This window comes from Protomyctophum bolini, assembly GCF_963924005.1.
Source record: "Protomyctophum bolini genome assembly, chromosome: 18".
NCBI classification, from domain to species: domain Eukaryota; kingdom Metazoa; phylum Chordata; class Actinopteri; order Myctophiformes; family Myctophidae; genus Protomyctophum; species Protomyctophum bolini.
The window spans coordinates 17,593,674-17,608,445 of NC_137879.1; the positions used below are offsets into that span (position 1 = coordinate 17,593,674).

The following is a 14,772-nucleotide window of genomic DNA, read 5'->3' on the forward strand; positions in this document are numbered from 1 at the left end:
AGACTCTAGTATATAATCTAATTCTTGATCATGAAAACAGGTTTATCTAATGGATTTGAACCGTTTTCACGTTTAGTTTTAAATTTTTAATGCAGCAAAAATTGAGCTGTGAGACATAAAGCTTCTATATCTTGCAACTCTGCTGTTTATCTTGGCTCTTGTTGTTCTTTTTGTTGTATATGTAGTTCAGTGGCTGTTGTATGCCAGCTGTTCTCTTTATCAAGGCATGCCTAAGGAGCAAAGTTTCCACTGTTGTTAGGACTGGTTGTTTCTGCTTTCCCTCATTGAGTTCAGTTAGTAATGCGCGTAGATCAGCGGTTCCCAAACCTTTTTGGCCATGCACCCCCTGTTACCTCCCGACCTATCTGACGCACCCCCCACATGGAAATATAAATTGCATAAGCTATATAGAGACATATATTTCCTATGTATCCACATATATGCACATATATTATGAACCTGAATATGCCATACTTGCCATATATTGGCATACCGTAATATGTTAATATATTTAAAATAAAACCATAGCACCACCATTAGCCTTTTCATGTCGCGCACCCCCTAGAAGGCGCTTGCGCACCACAAGGGGTGCACGCACCACAGTTGGGGAACCACTGGCGTAGATGAACTAAATAGACTTGCTGAATTATGGATTGGCCTGACTCTAAGGGCCGATTCATACTCCTATTTTAGAGAGCGGTTCGGCTCTGTAGTGCCTACAATGTGACGTCATTTGAGGTTCGGGGGGGCGGGTACCGTTCTAAAGTCGCCTCTTCGGTGCTACTGACGAGCAGAAATCATTTCGGCACTACAGCGCCGAAACAGCGGTAAAATAGGAGTATGAATTGGCCCTTACCCAGCCATTATGCTTGCAAATGTGTAAGCACCCACATTTTGGCATGTTAATTTTAGTTGTCGTCATGTAGCGAAAATGTCATAATATTTTCATTATTCATTACCAAACGCACAGGGGACCCATATGTTACTCTTGTATATGTTATGCTACAAGTTTTTTTTCAAACATGTACAGGTAGGCTATTTTAATTAAGACATTTCTTATTGTTTTATTGGGGGGTGGCGACGTGTAAAGGTCTTCATGGACCAAAATATATTGTAGTGTATTGTTTGGTAAGGTGATGTTCCAATGGAGGATTGTGTTTTGATGGGTTGAGACCCAGGGACTTCACGGTGTGTGGCACCATCCCGGCTTGGAGCCTTCAGGCTACAGACTGTAATAACAGGAAGGAAAAGGGTCTGGTGGGTTTATATATAGGTTGGTGCTACTGTAGTACTAATGACATGGTCATAGTTAAATTGACATTCAGATTTTTACTGTATGTATGTACTCAAACACGCTTAACTTTACCACAAACTCAACAACAGAGTCTGGGGCCAGTCAGACAAAACCAAAACTCTCCCGTTTCACTTTTAACATCCATCCAAATCAACTGGAACCACATCCCCTGCTATGCAGAACAAATAACATGTTGTTCTTCTGCACCAGGCCAGTGCCAGGTGTGGTGCACGGGTGCGTGGGTGAAGATATTACCAGCAGCCTGTCCCTGACTCCCTGCCCAGTCATGGCTCTCACCTCTATCATGCCACAGCAGGCAGATCTGAATGGGGGTGAAATGGGGCAGAACACCTCAGGCTCTCCAGAGGAATGCAAGGTATTTCCTACTGTAGAGACCGTACAATAAGACTGACCCAACAAACAGAGGTGTGATGTTCTGGTGAAAAGCAGGGCATGGATTCATTCCACTGACATTCAGAGATACATCCCCATCCACCAGGAGCCAGCAGAGGGGTTCAATCTTAAGTTTCCAACACATGCTCTTTTGTTAGATAAAATCTCTGTTTGAACAACAACAAGTAGCTGATTTACATCTTCTCTGTTGCAAGAAAGCGTAATCTATCATTGCTCCAGATGTGGCTCAAACTGTACAACTTCTGCATCCCTCCTTGTGTGTAGTGCATGCTGGCCAGTTGCAACACTGGAAAATTCCTTGCTAAATGATATTCAACACGCACACACACAAGAACGCACACACACACACACACACACACACACACACACACACACACACAGTCACACAACCCCTAACTGCTCCCTCCCGATGAACAGGTTGGTGCCTTGCATAGTTAACTCTGCTGTATAGTGTGAATGTAAAGTGCTTTATAGAAAGACGTACTACTGTTTCAATAGCAAGGAGAGATTTGCAGTTTAGCAAAATGGAAAAGGCTAAATTATGGTAGAGCATTATTTTGGCGATTAGACTCCAATTGCATTTATTGAATAAGATTAGCTTTTAATAGGGAGAACCCCATTGGAGCATTGGAGTCTAGACGCTGGTGGTGACAGCTGAGCAGATGAACCTCCTTCCTTCTCAACACTAGATGGAAAGGTGGAGTTGGGAATGGAGGTGGGTTGCTTGTTGCAGACTGAAAGGAGAATGGAGAAGTGTCAGAGGCAGAGATATTTAAAGGCGGAGTCAAATCACCTGATTGGCTGCTGCAAATCGCTAGGATTTGAGAACAGATAATGATGAGCCACGATAGTGCTGAAAGGCCGAATGAACGCGTTGGTTAAGATCTTCCTTATTGAACCTACGCTAAAAGCTACATATATAGTATATATAATATAGTATGCAACTATGTACAGGTGCTGTACATGTAGGCCTACTATACTGTGTACAGTAGGACCTATAGTCCAATATACACATGCCTGGTTAATTATGGATGCTAATCTATCCTGTTGATGTACTGTAATAGTTATTTTGTGGCTCACCCTTGGAACCATACATAGTCTGCTGGTCAGTGATGAAATCTTGCCAGAGTGTTGCCTCCTCTTCCTCTTGTATATCGCAATAAAAGGATAATAGGATTCACTGAGGCCTCTTTTAGACGTCGACCATCTCCAGATAAAACGGCAAAGTCCTGTTGCATTCTCATTTTGTATTGACTTGATGATACTTCCAGACCACGACGGGGTTGTGGCTGTCACTCGCTGCCTGCTTTCTACTAACACATCGAGGTGACAGACAGGCTGACAGGCAGCCCAGAGCATGCAGGCAGAGCGCGCCACGGGATGTTTATATATTTTATAATACATTAGGGCAGGCTACATAAATGCTTCTGCCTGCCACCTATCACTTAAGGCATTTAATTTACAATACATCATGGTTTTACATTCACCATCGCTGATGAGTGGCGCTTGTTAGGAGGGAGGCTTGTTATTGTAGGAACTAATAAACATATGCGTTGTGAGCCAACGTGAGCCATGATGACATAAGTTTCATGGATTTGCCGTTTTGCCTGTTTATATGGAGACCATAGGAAACAGCATTCTCAAAGATTTCCACTCTGGGAGGTGGTTTCACTTTGTTGCGTTTTCACCTCCTGAAAACGCTGTTCTTGTCTAAAGGGACACCAACAAACGATACTTTATTTTGCCGTTTCCTATGAACACCGTTCTTGTGTAAAGACCACCTGAATCTCCACCCCCCCTCCTACACCTGCATGGAGTCTAGCACTTAGCCCTCCATCTAACATTTAGCCAACATTTTCACCTGCACACAAAATATCTCAAAATCCAATGGCAGATTGCCATGGTTGGGCCATAGTGTGCAGACCTTTATTGTTTCCTTGGTCCTCCACGCTGCACCTACCCTCCAGTGGATGTGCCAGTTCTGTTTTCTTTTACAGACTGCTATGATACACATCGAGTGAGCACAATGCTTCCTGGAGGTCGGACCCTACTGATTTTGGCTAGGAAAATGTCCAGTTTCACATATTATATCTCAAAATCTAATGAGCAGAATTGGCCTATGAAAAGTAGGAAGTAGGAAGCGAGGAAAGGTTGAACACAGTAAAGTAAAGATCCATGCTCCAGGTGAGGCTTGAACTCACAACCTCTGCATTTCCCGGCTGGTTACTGTCTTATAAGTACCACGCGCTAACCGATTGCACCACTGGAGCACTGGTTAGTTAGTAATGTTGTAGTATCGGTGTAGGATCTTAATGAGAAGATTATGTTGGTGACCCCATGGTCTTTTCTCTATATTGCCACCCATATAATCTAAAGGGTAATGAAACAATGGCAGCCTCGGTATATTGGATATATTAATTTAAAGCCCTCAAAGAGCATAATGACATTTTAAAGTTTCCCTTATAGGTTGTTAATGGTATGGTATGGTGCTCATATAACTCCCTGTAAAATAAATTGCTCAGCGCTAACAGCTCGTCAGGAGGTGGATTCATGTATGTATATAAATAGACAATATTGTTTTAGGCCAATAACAAAACGATATGCCAAATGTCACATTTTTAACAAAAAAGCCTGTTGGTTGCCGGACTAATTAATATGCTAAATCGAATGGACGGATTGCCATGAAACTTGAAGTGCATGTTCAGTGCATGTATTCTTCCTGAAAGATGAACTCTTTGGGCTGATTACATACTACTGGCACACTTCGATTGATTTCCTGTGTCATGTGGGTTTCGGAGCCCAGAAGTCAACACAGTCTTCAGTCTTCATCAGAGATCTGGCAACACTGATCATAAGATGTTCACAAGATCTGGCGTTCACATGGACTGAGGCGTTAGTGTATAATCTTGCACTAGAGGTGAGGCGTTGGTTCTTTATCTTGGAAATACATCATGGAGGCATCAATCTTCCCTGTCCCTCCGTTGTGCACACCTCAATTAAATATAAATTATCCAGGTCTCCATTTCTCGGCTGGTTACTGTAAGTACCGCACGGCGCACACTAACTAGTTCCTCCCTGTCCCCAGTTAACCCCTGGGGGTCAAAAAACCCTAGGTTTCGTTTTTGGTGGCCCAGCCTTCATCCAATCAGGATAGAGAGGGGCCTTCTGCCAATCATGATCGAGGGCCTTGGTGTGTGTGCTGTTGGCCTGTTGTGTGTGTCCCCACTGTAGTGCGTGTGCACATCTTGTTACCGGGGCGGACTGGGTTTTATTTTTTCAAATCACTGAATGCTCCTTTAAGCAATGTGATTTTCAGCATTATCAACTAGGACCCAATTTAAGTGGGTCAACTGTGGACTATAGTATTCCACTATATTGTGTGTATTGTATATTGTGTTTTATGTTAATTTGATGTTATAGTGGTTACTCAGCACATGGTCAAGGCGAAGTTGGCCTTCCATTATAGAATAATAATAGTATGTGACATAATAAGGTGGAGTGTTTGATGGCATCGTGGTCCAGGTGGCGATGCATTCACTACAGGACATGTACAGTCTTTCTTGGCCCTCCATTGTACAGGGTTAAACACTTCAACAAGAGGTTAAGTGCCCCAAACAAAACTCACAACCTTGGCATCGCTCTGCTGGTCACTGTCTTATAAGTACCATCATGCACTAACCAATTGCACCACTGGAGCACAGGCTGTGCACATGTTGACATGCATCAGTCAGCCATTTACTTTAGCACGGTCATATCATAGTACTTAATTATCATTACAAAACAATTCCCTGTTTAACGTCACTGTTACTGTGTTTATCAGTGGGACAGTCGTCAGAATGTTGATCAAAATTAACCACAGGCAATCCATGAACATTTATTGTAGAATATAATTTTCCTACAGTATGCCTCTCAGCTTCCCAATGTCAATAAAGAATAATGTCACTCAGGACAGCAGCACATTGGTGGAGTGAACAATGATTAGCTTACTATCACACAGGCTGTGGTAACGACATGGAAGACAGACCCCACAAGCTACTGCAATTAAACCAGCGGTTTCGTCTCGTAAAAACCACCAGGAATGAACATAATCAAATCAACTTTGTCGGCAATCAATCTGTATTGTACAATGTACAGTCAGGGGCAGCTTTGTTTAATTCATATTTGAGGGTATCTGGATTCTGGCAAACCAGAAGAACCTCTGTTGCGGATGATGTTTTGGCATCATTTGCCCGACATGATCTATGATGTAATAAAGTTTGCAGCGGTGGTTGTACATTGGTCATCAAAACTTTTAAGAACTGTTTCATAACTACATAGGCTACTTGTACAGCAATTACACAGACATTTATCTCGTCCTTATGATTAAACATTTAGTTTAATCATAAGGACGAGATAATGGTAATCAAAGACAAGCCCTTTTTGTTTCATCGACATCCAGTGATAATCAAGTGGCCTTGGTATCAAAAGGCTACCAAGTTACTTTCTCCCGATTATGTAGCATGAGTCACATAGATGCACAAGTACAACCCCTAAGCATGACACATGTGTGTCACAGGGACCAAAACAACACGTGATGCTGAGGGAGGCATTGGGAGATTGAACCCCCGACCTCATAATCTCAGGGCAGACACTGTAACCACAAGGCCAGTGAGCTGGCATAGTTAGACAGAAATCTTTTTTAACATAATATTAAGTTTAAGGGCGAGATAATGGTCATCAAAGACAAGTAAGTGTCTGTCCCCTTTTTGTTTCCTCCCGTGATGCCAGTGGTCTGCAGTTAGGGTTTGTCTGCATTGTTGTGTGCGCGTGCGTGCGTGCGTTGCTTGCTGCCTATTTTGACACCCACTCAGGCTTTTCATGAAGTACTTTGTGCTCTTCAACGACAACGAGATGATTAACTTCTCAACGGAGACCATGTTGGTCTGGAAGAGTCCGAAGGACCACAGCACTGCTCAAAGGGTGACCATGTTGGTCTGGTATAGTCCGAAGGACCCCACAGCACTGCTCAAAGGGTGACCATGTTGGTCTGGTATAGTCCGAAGGACCCCACAGCACTGCTCAAAGGGTGACCATGTTGGTCTGGTATAGTCCGAAGGACCCCACAGCACTGCTCAAAGGGTGACCATGTTGGTCTGGTATAGTCCGAAGGACCCCACAGCACTGCTCAAAGGGTGAAAGACCATTGTCTAGCTATGTGAAAGACAGCTGCAAAAAAACGGATAAAATCGACCCCAGTCCGAAAACGTTTTATACGGACGCAATATTCGGCGGTAGTGTGCAAACGTGATTGACATTACGTGAGGTCGATTCTTTTTTTATGTGTTCCGACATTCACTCCGATATCCGGCCCGGGAACATTTCTGTTCTGAAACACCTGTTGACAGGAATGACATCATTTCTTGTTTCCTTTTATCTCCCTGTTGTTGTGGCAGATGTTTAGTCACTTAATATGTTGTGATGCAGCCAAATACACACGCACGCACACACTCACACACAGAGAGAGAGAGGATCAAAATCTGCTGACAGGAAGGAAGCGACCTCCGCCGATATGACTGTAACATCTGTCGTTGCAGCAGTGGCAGGGCGAGCGAGATGTGCTAGCTTGTAGCATCACTCTGTTTATAATCTGTTTGACATGATGACGTTCACAGATCTGAGGACTGAGGAGAGTTCTGTACACTTACCGGTAGATGGATAAAAGGCCCATACTCCTCTGGTTAGACAGTGTGGTTGCCCTGTGGCCAACCACACTAAAATGTATAATGTAGGCATCTAGGGCTCCATTTTCGTCACCGCTAAACCCCTTGTTCCTAAACTTCTTTGCCTTTTTTTTAACTATTTTGCAAAACATTTTTGAATAGTTAAAATGGCCAGTCTACAATACAATCTCACAACGTGTCAATGTAGATTGGCTAGTTGAACTATTCAAAAATGTTTTTCAAAATAGTAAAAAAAAAAAAAAAAGGCAAAGAAGTTTAGGGATAAGGGGTTTAGCAGTGATGAAAATGGAGCCCCTAGTATAAACACTTATTTCAAACACAACCATGTGGCTCAAGGATATAATGTGCTGCACATAAAACCATACATGAACATCCTGGGTTGTATTGCGTGTGATCCACACTCTCCGTTACCTCCTTCCTGTCGCTCTATTGTGCTCTCAATACAGTAATAATACCTACTGTACATGTACCAGATTATTGTCTGTAACCAGTGGCAGGCTGCAGCTGAGACATCACTTCCTGGAGGATGTTGCGTTGACACAGGTTGTCTGTCGTTGATGTCACTGTTCGATCAGGGTGTCAGGGTCAGTGTCCCCATGGAGGAGGGGGGAAGAGGTCGGGGAGGATGTCACTGTTGTGTAAAGCATAGAGATTATAGCCTCTAATCTCCTGTCATGAAAAAAAAACCTATGGTAGAGAAAGAGGGGGATAAAAGGGGTAAGAGACCTGATCAGGAGGATCATGGAATAATTAACGGAGGATGGAGAATGTTGTGTTTTGCTGGTTCAGTGCGATGTGTGTTTTTCTTTTATCACACAGCTTCTGGTTAGTGTGTTTTTCTCGCCATGTTATTTACTCAAAAAGGCGAAGCCTGTTTGGTTGTTGAGTGTTTGTGCGTACAAGCCGTGCATGTTTGCTATATGGTTGGTTTAAGGTTTGGGAATAACTGCAGTCAATGGAAATCATTTGATGCTCCTTATGAACCCCAGTGAAGGTCTGTGTCTGTGTGTGTGCATGTGTTTTTGTGTATAGCAATTTGTGTGCAGCTAACCTAGGGTGCTTTGCAAGCATGATATTCAATATTTGCACTCTGGTTGGCACAAATGCACACTAAGACAAACACACGCACGCACGCACATGCATCAACACCACAGTATAATCAAAGGATGTGGTGTAATTTGCTTTGATGGAGCTTCTATTTGCATGCAGGGACAGTTTCCTTGTTTTTCTCTGAACTTATGGGAGAACTAGGGACATTGAGCAGCTATCTACATTACATTATCTATTATCTGTTCTAATTGTGACAGAACAGTTGGAAAGCACAGATGGAGACAGCACAGCTCTGACAGGACTTGACCCTAAACCAGGAAGAGGTATAAACTAGCGTCAAAGTGTGTGTCAGTGTGTGTGTGTGTGTGTGTGTGTGTGTGTGTGTGTGTGTGTGTGTGGGGGGGGGGGGGGGGGGGGGTGTGCGTGCGTGCGTGCAACTGCAATATATAAAGACGTGACTCCTGTGCACCTAATTTTACATGCTAATGCGCAACAACCTACGCGTTAAGGCATAGCACACATATACGCATGAATAGGGCACACCTTACATAACATGAGAATTTAGTCACGCGTGTGGGTACTTATAGGCGGGTGTAGCCGCAATTGGTCAGAATGTATGCACCAACACCTGACACATAGAATCAGTCTAAATAAGATATCTAGCCAGGCAGACGTTCATGTGTTCAGGTGTGTGTGTTGCCGTTGACTTGCAGGCACCAGTACTACTGCAGTGTAGCATGCGTGTGAATGCATAGACTTCTGAGTGTGGAAGTGCAGCCTTCTGATTGAGCAGTTCTCTTGCTGCTGTATTGAATAGCATCTAGCTACAATATAGGAAGACTTGGCTTTAACCAGCAGGGCTCTGAATGTTGGCCTTCAGCAGCGCTTAGAGCGGAAGGCATTTGTGTTCATTCAATGGCTTTATGGCAAAACGGTGGTTGGACGTAGTGTGTGTCTGTGTGAGAGAGAGAGAGAGAGTGAGAGAGTGAGTGAGTGTGACTGTGTGTGTGTCCGTGGCCTATAATTTATCCATTGGATTGAAACACGGGCTGATTCATTGCTGCAGGGATGTACAGGGCCTCTTGGTCGGTGGTCGTTTTCTTTTTTTAATCCCACCAAAAAAAACCAGCAGATGTCCTTTTATGCCTTATGCCTCCCTCCAACTCCAATCACTCCAGGCACTTCCTCTTTTGGCTGCAGTACAATAGCGTAACCCTACAAAAAAAGGAGAGAGCAATGCATTGACTCCACAGGAACACACCAGTGGTGCGATCGGTCAGCATGTGGTACCAAACTCAGTAGAGTGATCTGGAGGCTGATGGAGTTTGAGCAGATCTACAACATGGCTGGTGCTTGCACAATTCAAAGACATTGATTGGTTTTAATTGAGATGGTACAGCAATTCGACTGGAGGCGCGGCCTTGCTCAGTCGTTATCTGTGTTTTAAGATGCCATAACAGAAAGAATTATGACTATATGGCATTTCCTTTATTTATTTTAGGACATTGTAGAGACCTGGAGTAAAGAGTAGAAAGAGGAAAGTACTGGCAGCTCTGGTTCTGAACAAGGAGTGCAAAATGAGTACTTCTGCCTGGCTGGAGCCTGTCCATGTTTTATTCATTGCACATTTCTGAAATCATAAAGTGTAATACACTCCATATATTTTGAGCTGATATACTGTACTTAGTAGTTGGCTCTGTACATTTTTATATAGTGCTTTTATCCAAAGCACTTTACATAGTGCATTACTTTCACCCTTTCATACACTGATGAGAGAGGAAACCATGTAAGGCACCAACCTGCACATCGGGAGCAATTAGGGGTTCTGAGTCTTGCTCAAGGACACTTTGACACTAACTGGGGGGGAGCCTGGGATTGAACTGGGAAACTCAAGGTTCCCATCCAGCTGCTCTACTGGCCACTCTACCCCTGAGCCACCCCAGCCACTCGGTCTCCTCTTGTTTCCTTCTACACCAAATCTCTTTGCCAGAAAGAGCAGCAACAATCTCACAACGTGTCGCAATGCGACTCATTGTGAGCTACTTGTAAGTACTTAAGAAGGCGTTTATCCCAGGAGTATGTTAATCACTTTAACCTTGGTGTCCTAATTCTGGGGGGAAAATCTTTGGGTGGAACACAATTGGTGACAAGTGGTATTGCCTGAAGCCCAAAGTGCAATATCTGGCCAAGTAGGCCACTGTTATAAATCCTGTCTGATATATCTGATATGAGTTTGAATCCTGTAGCATCAGTGTTGTTATGGTTATAAATCCTGTCTGATATGGGTTTGAATCCTGTAGCATCAGTGTTTTTATTATTGGGGAGTGAGTGGTTTTAGGTCCTATCTAATCTATTTTTATTTATAGAGTCCATTTAAAAACAACAGGGTTGAACCAAAGTGCTGTACATTCAGAACAACATACTGACTAGTACTCCTCCAGTACTCATAGCTGAGTTTGGTCAATCCATCCGGTCATCCTCTCTGAATTAAGATCTTCTTCCAGGGGGTCCCCAGCAAAAGTAGTTCATATAGCTTCACAATCAGTTCAAAAATAGCAGATCTACAAGCTCACAGCACGTCACTTTTGCCACGCTGCAAGCTTGTACAACTGCTATTTTTTATTAAAATATCGTGAAAGTATTTTTAACACAAAGCTTCTCTTCTGAGGGTCCCTGACACAAAACATTTTCAGATGGGGATCTGCAGCCAACTACATTCATTTAACCACTGCTCTAAAGTTAGGATAGAGGCCGTGTTCTGACCTTAGAGTCATTACCCATCAACCAACAGGATGAGATGAGGCTTTGGCCTCTGATTCTGTGGCTTTCCTACTGTATTTTGTGTAGATCAATATCAATCAACACACTTTTCCCCCACCCCTCTCTCTGCTGCCGTCTTTCTTGTATTCTCCCTGTGTGTTCCCTCATAGTAAGTACTAGCATGGAGGTCTCTATGTTTGAAGTCTGATTCAAAATATAAGATTTTGACAGACCGACAGACAGACCGACTTCAGCTGAGAGGGGGAAAGGTCAGTCAGTCAACATACTGTAGATTAGAAGATCATTTAGTCATGAGTACCATCTTGTGGTGGAGCACTGCAGCTACAGTGTCCCTGGTGATTGTCACATAGAACTCTGGTCAACAATGGCAAACGGGCTCCAGTGGCGCAATCGGTCAGCGCGCGGTACTTATAAGACAGTAGCCTGCAGAGTGATGCCGAGGTTGTGAGTTCGAGCCTCACCTGGAGCATGAGTTTTAAGCTCCCAGTGGAGGGAGCTTCAAAACAAACAGTGGTAATCAGCACTTATCTCTCCGATAGGGGTTCAGTGAAATTAGCGGTTGTTGTTTGCTTTGAATGAAATCCTGCGTACAATGAACAGTGGTGCGACACTACATTTGGCTTTATGTTGTCATGTTCAATGCAATGTGTAGAATAGTCTTAATATCATAACATAGCACTGAGAAAGGGTTCGTACATTTTCCCACCTGTCTGCCTAACGGTTCAGGGACAGTGTGGCCATGTCAGCATTCACTGTAACTGCTCCACAGAAGAACAGGAAGAGGAAACAAGAGAACACTACATTGCGGGATGGGCTGGAAGGATGGAATTGCATCATTCACAGAGACAATTACCTTTTACATACCTGGGAGCTCATGTAAATGTGCACAAGCACGTAACAACACTCAAAAATATGTGTATACCAGTTTATAGTGTAAGTATGTTCTGTATGATATGAATTACTTGCAACTGAACTGTGTTCAAGTGGTTTGGTGAGTCAAAATATGTCTCCTGCACCTAGCTTCATCGTTGTGAACAAGCAGTGTGTGTGTGTGTGTGTGTGTGTGTGTGTGTGTGTGTGTGTGTGTGTGATTGTATTGTTCCACTTTTTGCTTTGTTAATCAAACGTATGTTACTGTGACGTATTTGACGATCGACGCATAGACCGTAATGGAGCGGCTGCATGGTTACCACTGCGCTAACACCACTGCCCCGGTGTTGTGTGTTGTGGTTTCAGCTGGCAGGCGCAGGGGACGGTGGTGAGCAGCATGGCTGAGCAGACCCAGGGCGGGGAGGGCTGCAGAAACAGCAGTCTGCAGAGGAAGAAACCGCCATGGCTCAGAGTCGACATCCCTGCCATCCATCTCACCCCCGACGACACACCCACACTAACGGTCACACAGGTAAACACACTGTCTCACGCGCGCGCACACACACACACACACACACACACACACACACACACACACACACACACACACACACGCACACGCACACGCACACACACAGACAGATAAACACGATTTCCTGATGACACACCCACACTAATCATGTTCTACAGAGGAATGTACAACATGGTGTAGGTGTGTGTACATTTAAGTTGTAACATACTGTATGCTTACAAAAAACATGTCGAGTGTTCCATAATGAATTAGTGGATTTATGTGTTTGTGTGTGTGTGCGTGCGCCCCCTCAGCCTATGAAGTGTCCCCAGGGCTTCCTGCGGAGCGTCAGTATGCCAGGAGAGAACGCCCAGACGGCCATCTCTGCCCTGGACAACAACTACCTCAGACCTCCTCTACAGAGACTCCCATCCATCACACACTCCATCAAGAGGTACACACACACACACACACACACACACACACACACACACACATACTTCTCTGGGTGCTTTCTGCTTGCCTTTCTACATTATTTACTTTGACTAATACCTCCAGACTAACAAACTAAAAGTGGAATTTGACCTGATTTCAATGCTCAACCTTGCTTTCTTTTCTCCTTTCTTTCTCTCCCTCTCCCGTCCGTCTTCCACATGTGTACGGTTGGTCTTTCCCCATCGCTTCCCTGTGTACGCATGTGCATGTACATGTGCATGTGTGTCGGCATCCACGTGTGTGTGTGTGTGTGTGTGTGTGTGTGTGTGTGTGTGTGTGTGTGTGTGTGTTGTCTGTATTTGTATGTGTGTGTATCTCTGTGTGCATCTGTGCATGTATGTGTGCGTGCGTGTGTACTGTGTAGTGAGAAGAAAGTGCGTTTTGAGCGGGTCAACACCGTCCCCCCTAAGGGCCCCAGGAGGGAGTCAATACGCAGGCGCTCGTGTGTCCCCAAAATACTCAGCGGGCGACGTTCCTCCATCCCCAAACAAATCATCAGGTACATGCCTGGAGGAGAGAGATAGACATGGAGGCAGGGAGGTCAGGTACATGCCTGGAGGAGAGAGATAGACATGGAGGCAGGGAGGAGAGAGATAGACATGGAGGCAGGGAGGTCAGGTACATGCCTGGAGGAGAGAGATAGACATGGAGGCAGGGAGGTCAGGTACATGCCTGGAGGAGAGAGATAGACATGGAGGCAGGGAGGTCAGGTACATGCCTGGAGGAGAGAGATAGACATGGAGGCAGGGAGGGAGGGGCAATGGAGAGAAGGAGAAAGGAAGAGAGAGAGGCGATGAGGAGAGAAGAGAAGAGAGAAAAAAAGAGAGCAGAGAAGAAGGGAGAGATGGAAATAGGAGAATACGAGTGGAAAGAGGGAGGAGGGGTGATGATTGAAGGATGGAGGAGTGAAAGAAGGGCCCCAAATGATAAACATTATCAGTGACTTGTTGATTCCTTTGTTCAAGAGAGAAACCTTTCTCATTAGGAACATGTACATCCCAAGAAATGTCACTATAGTGGATTAAGTGATGAACGGGTAAAAAAACACTTTTAGGAGGTAGTTTTTAAAATGAGATACACACAGATATAAGTGTTGATTTCCAATCGGGCACTATTCAATGCTGAAGCTTATTATTTTGGCGAACTCATTCCACTGCGCATCGGGACATCGGCTAAAAATAACACATGCTCGCATGAAGGAAAATATATCTCTGAAAGATGATGAGTTGTCGCTCGTCGGGGCCAAAGGATCAGAGGCAGGAGGTGTGGGGGGGAGGGGGGGGGGGGTAGATAAAGGGAGACAAAGATGAAACGCCGTCAAGCGTGCACATGGGTGTGCTCTGTGGGTGGGTGCTGTAGAGGTCTCTGTGGGTGGGTGCTGTAGAGGTCAACACACAATAACTGAAGTCTAATCAAAGATCACACCTGCGGTCTTTCAAAGTACGCAGAATACTTCAAAAGACCACTGCTCCAGGAAAATGGATATGGCAGCACGCCGGCATTAACCCTGCAAAAAAAGATTTACGGCCGGGGACCCCCCCTGTAGCTTTTGTTGTACTTCACATTCACGCCCTAAATCCCTTTTATTCTAAAGCCCCTTTAGCTGCCGTGAAGGCATACATCATACAGATCAATTA

At 44.4% G+C, this 14,772-nt stretch overlaps 1 protein-coding gene across 1 annotated transcript in view; it reads left to right on the forward strand.

The window, feature by feature from the left end:
* Positions 1–14,772, forward strand: part of rhbdf1b (rhomboid 5 homolog 1b) — a 48,733-nt gene that overhangs the window by 11,067 nt on the left and 22,894 nt on the right. Inside the window, exons 2-3 of the mRNA XM_080789589.1 lie at positions 12,496–12,661; positions 12,955–13,094. Of these exons, the coding sequence (XP_080645715.1) occupies positions 12,527–12,661; positions 12,955–13,094 (275 nt within the window). The 5' untranslated portion in view covers positions 12,496–12,526. The remainder of the gene's footprint in view (positions 1–12,495; positions 12,662–12,954; positions 13,095–14,772) is intronic.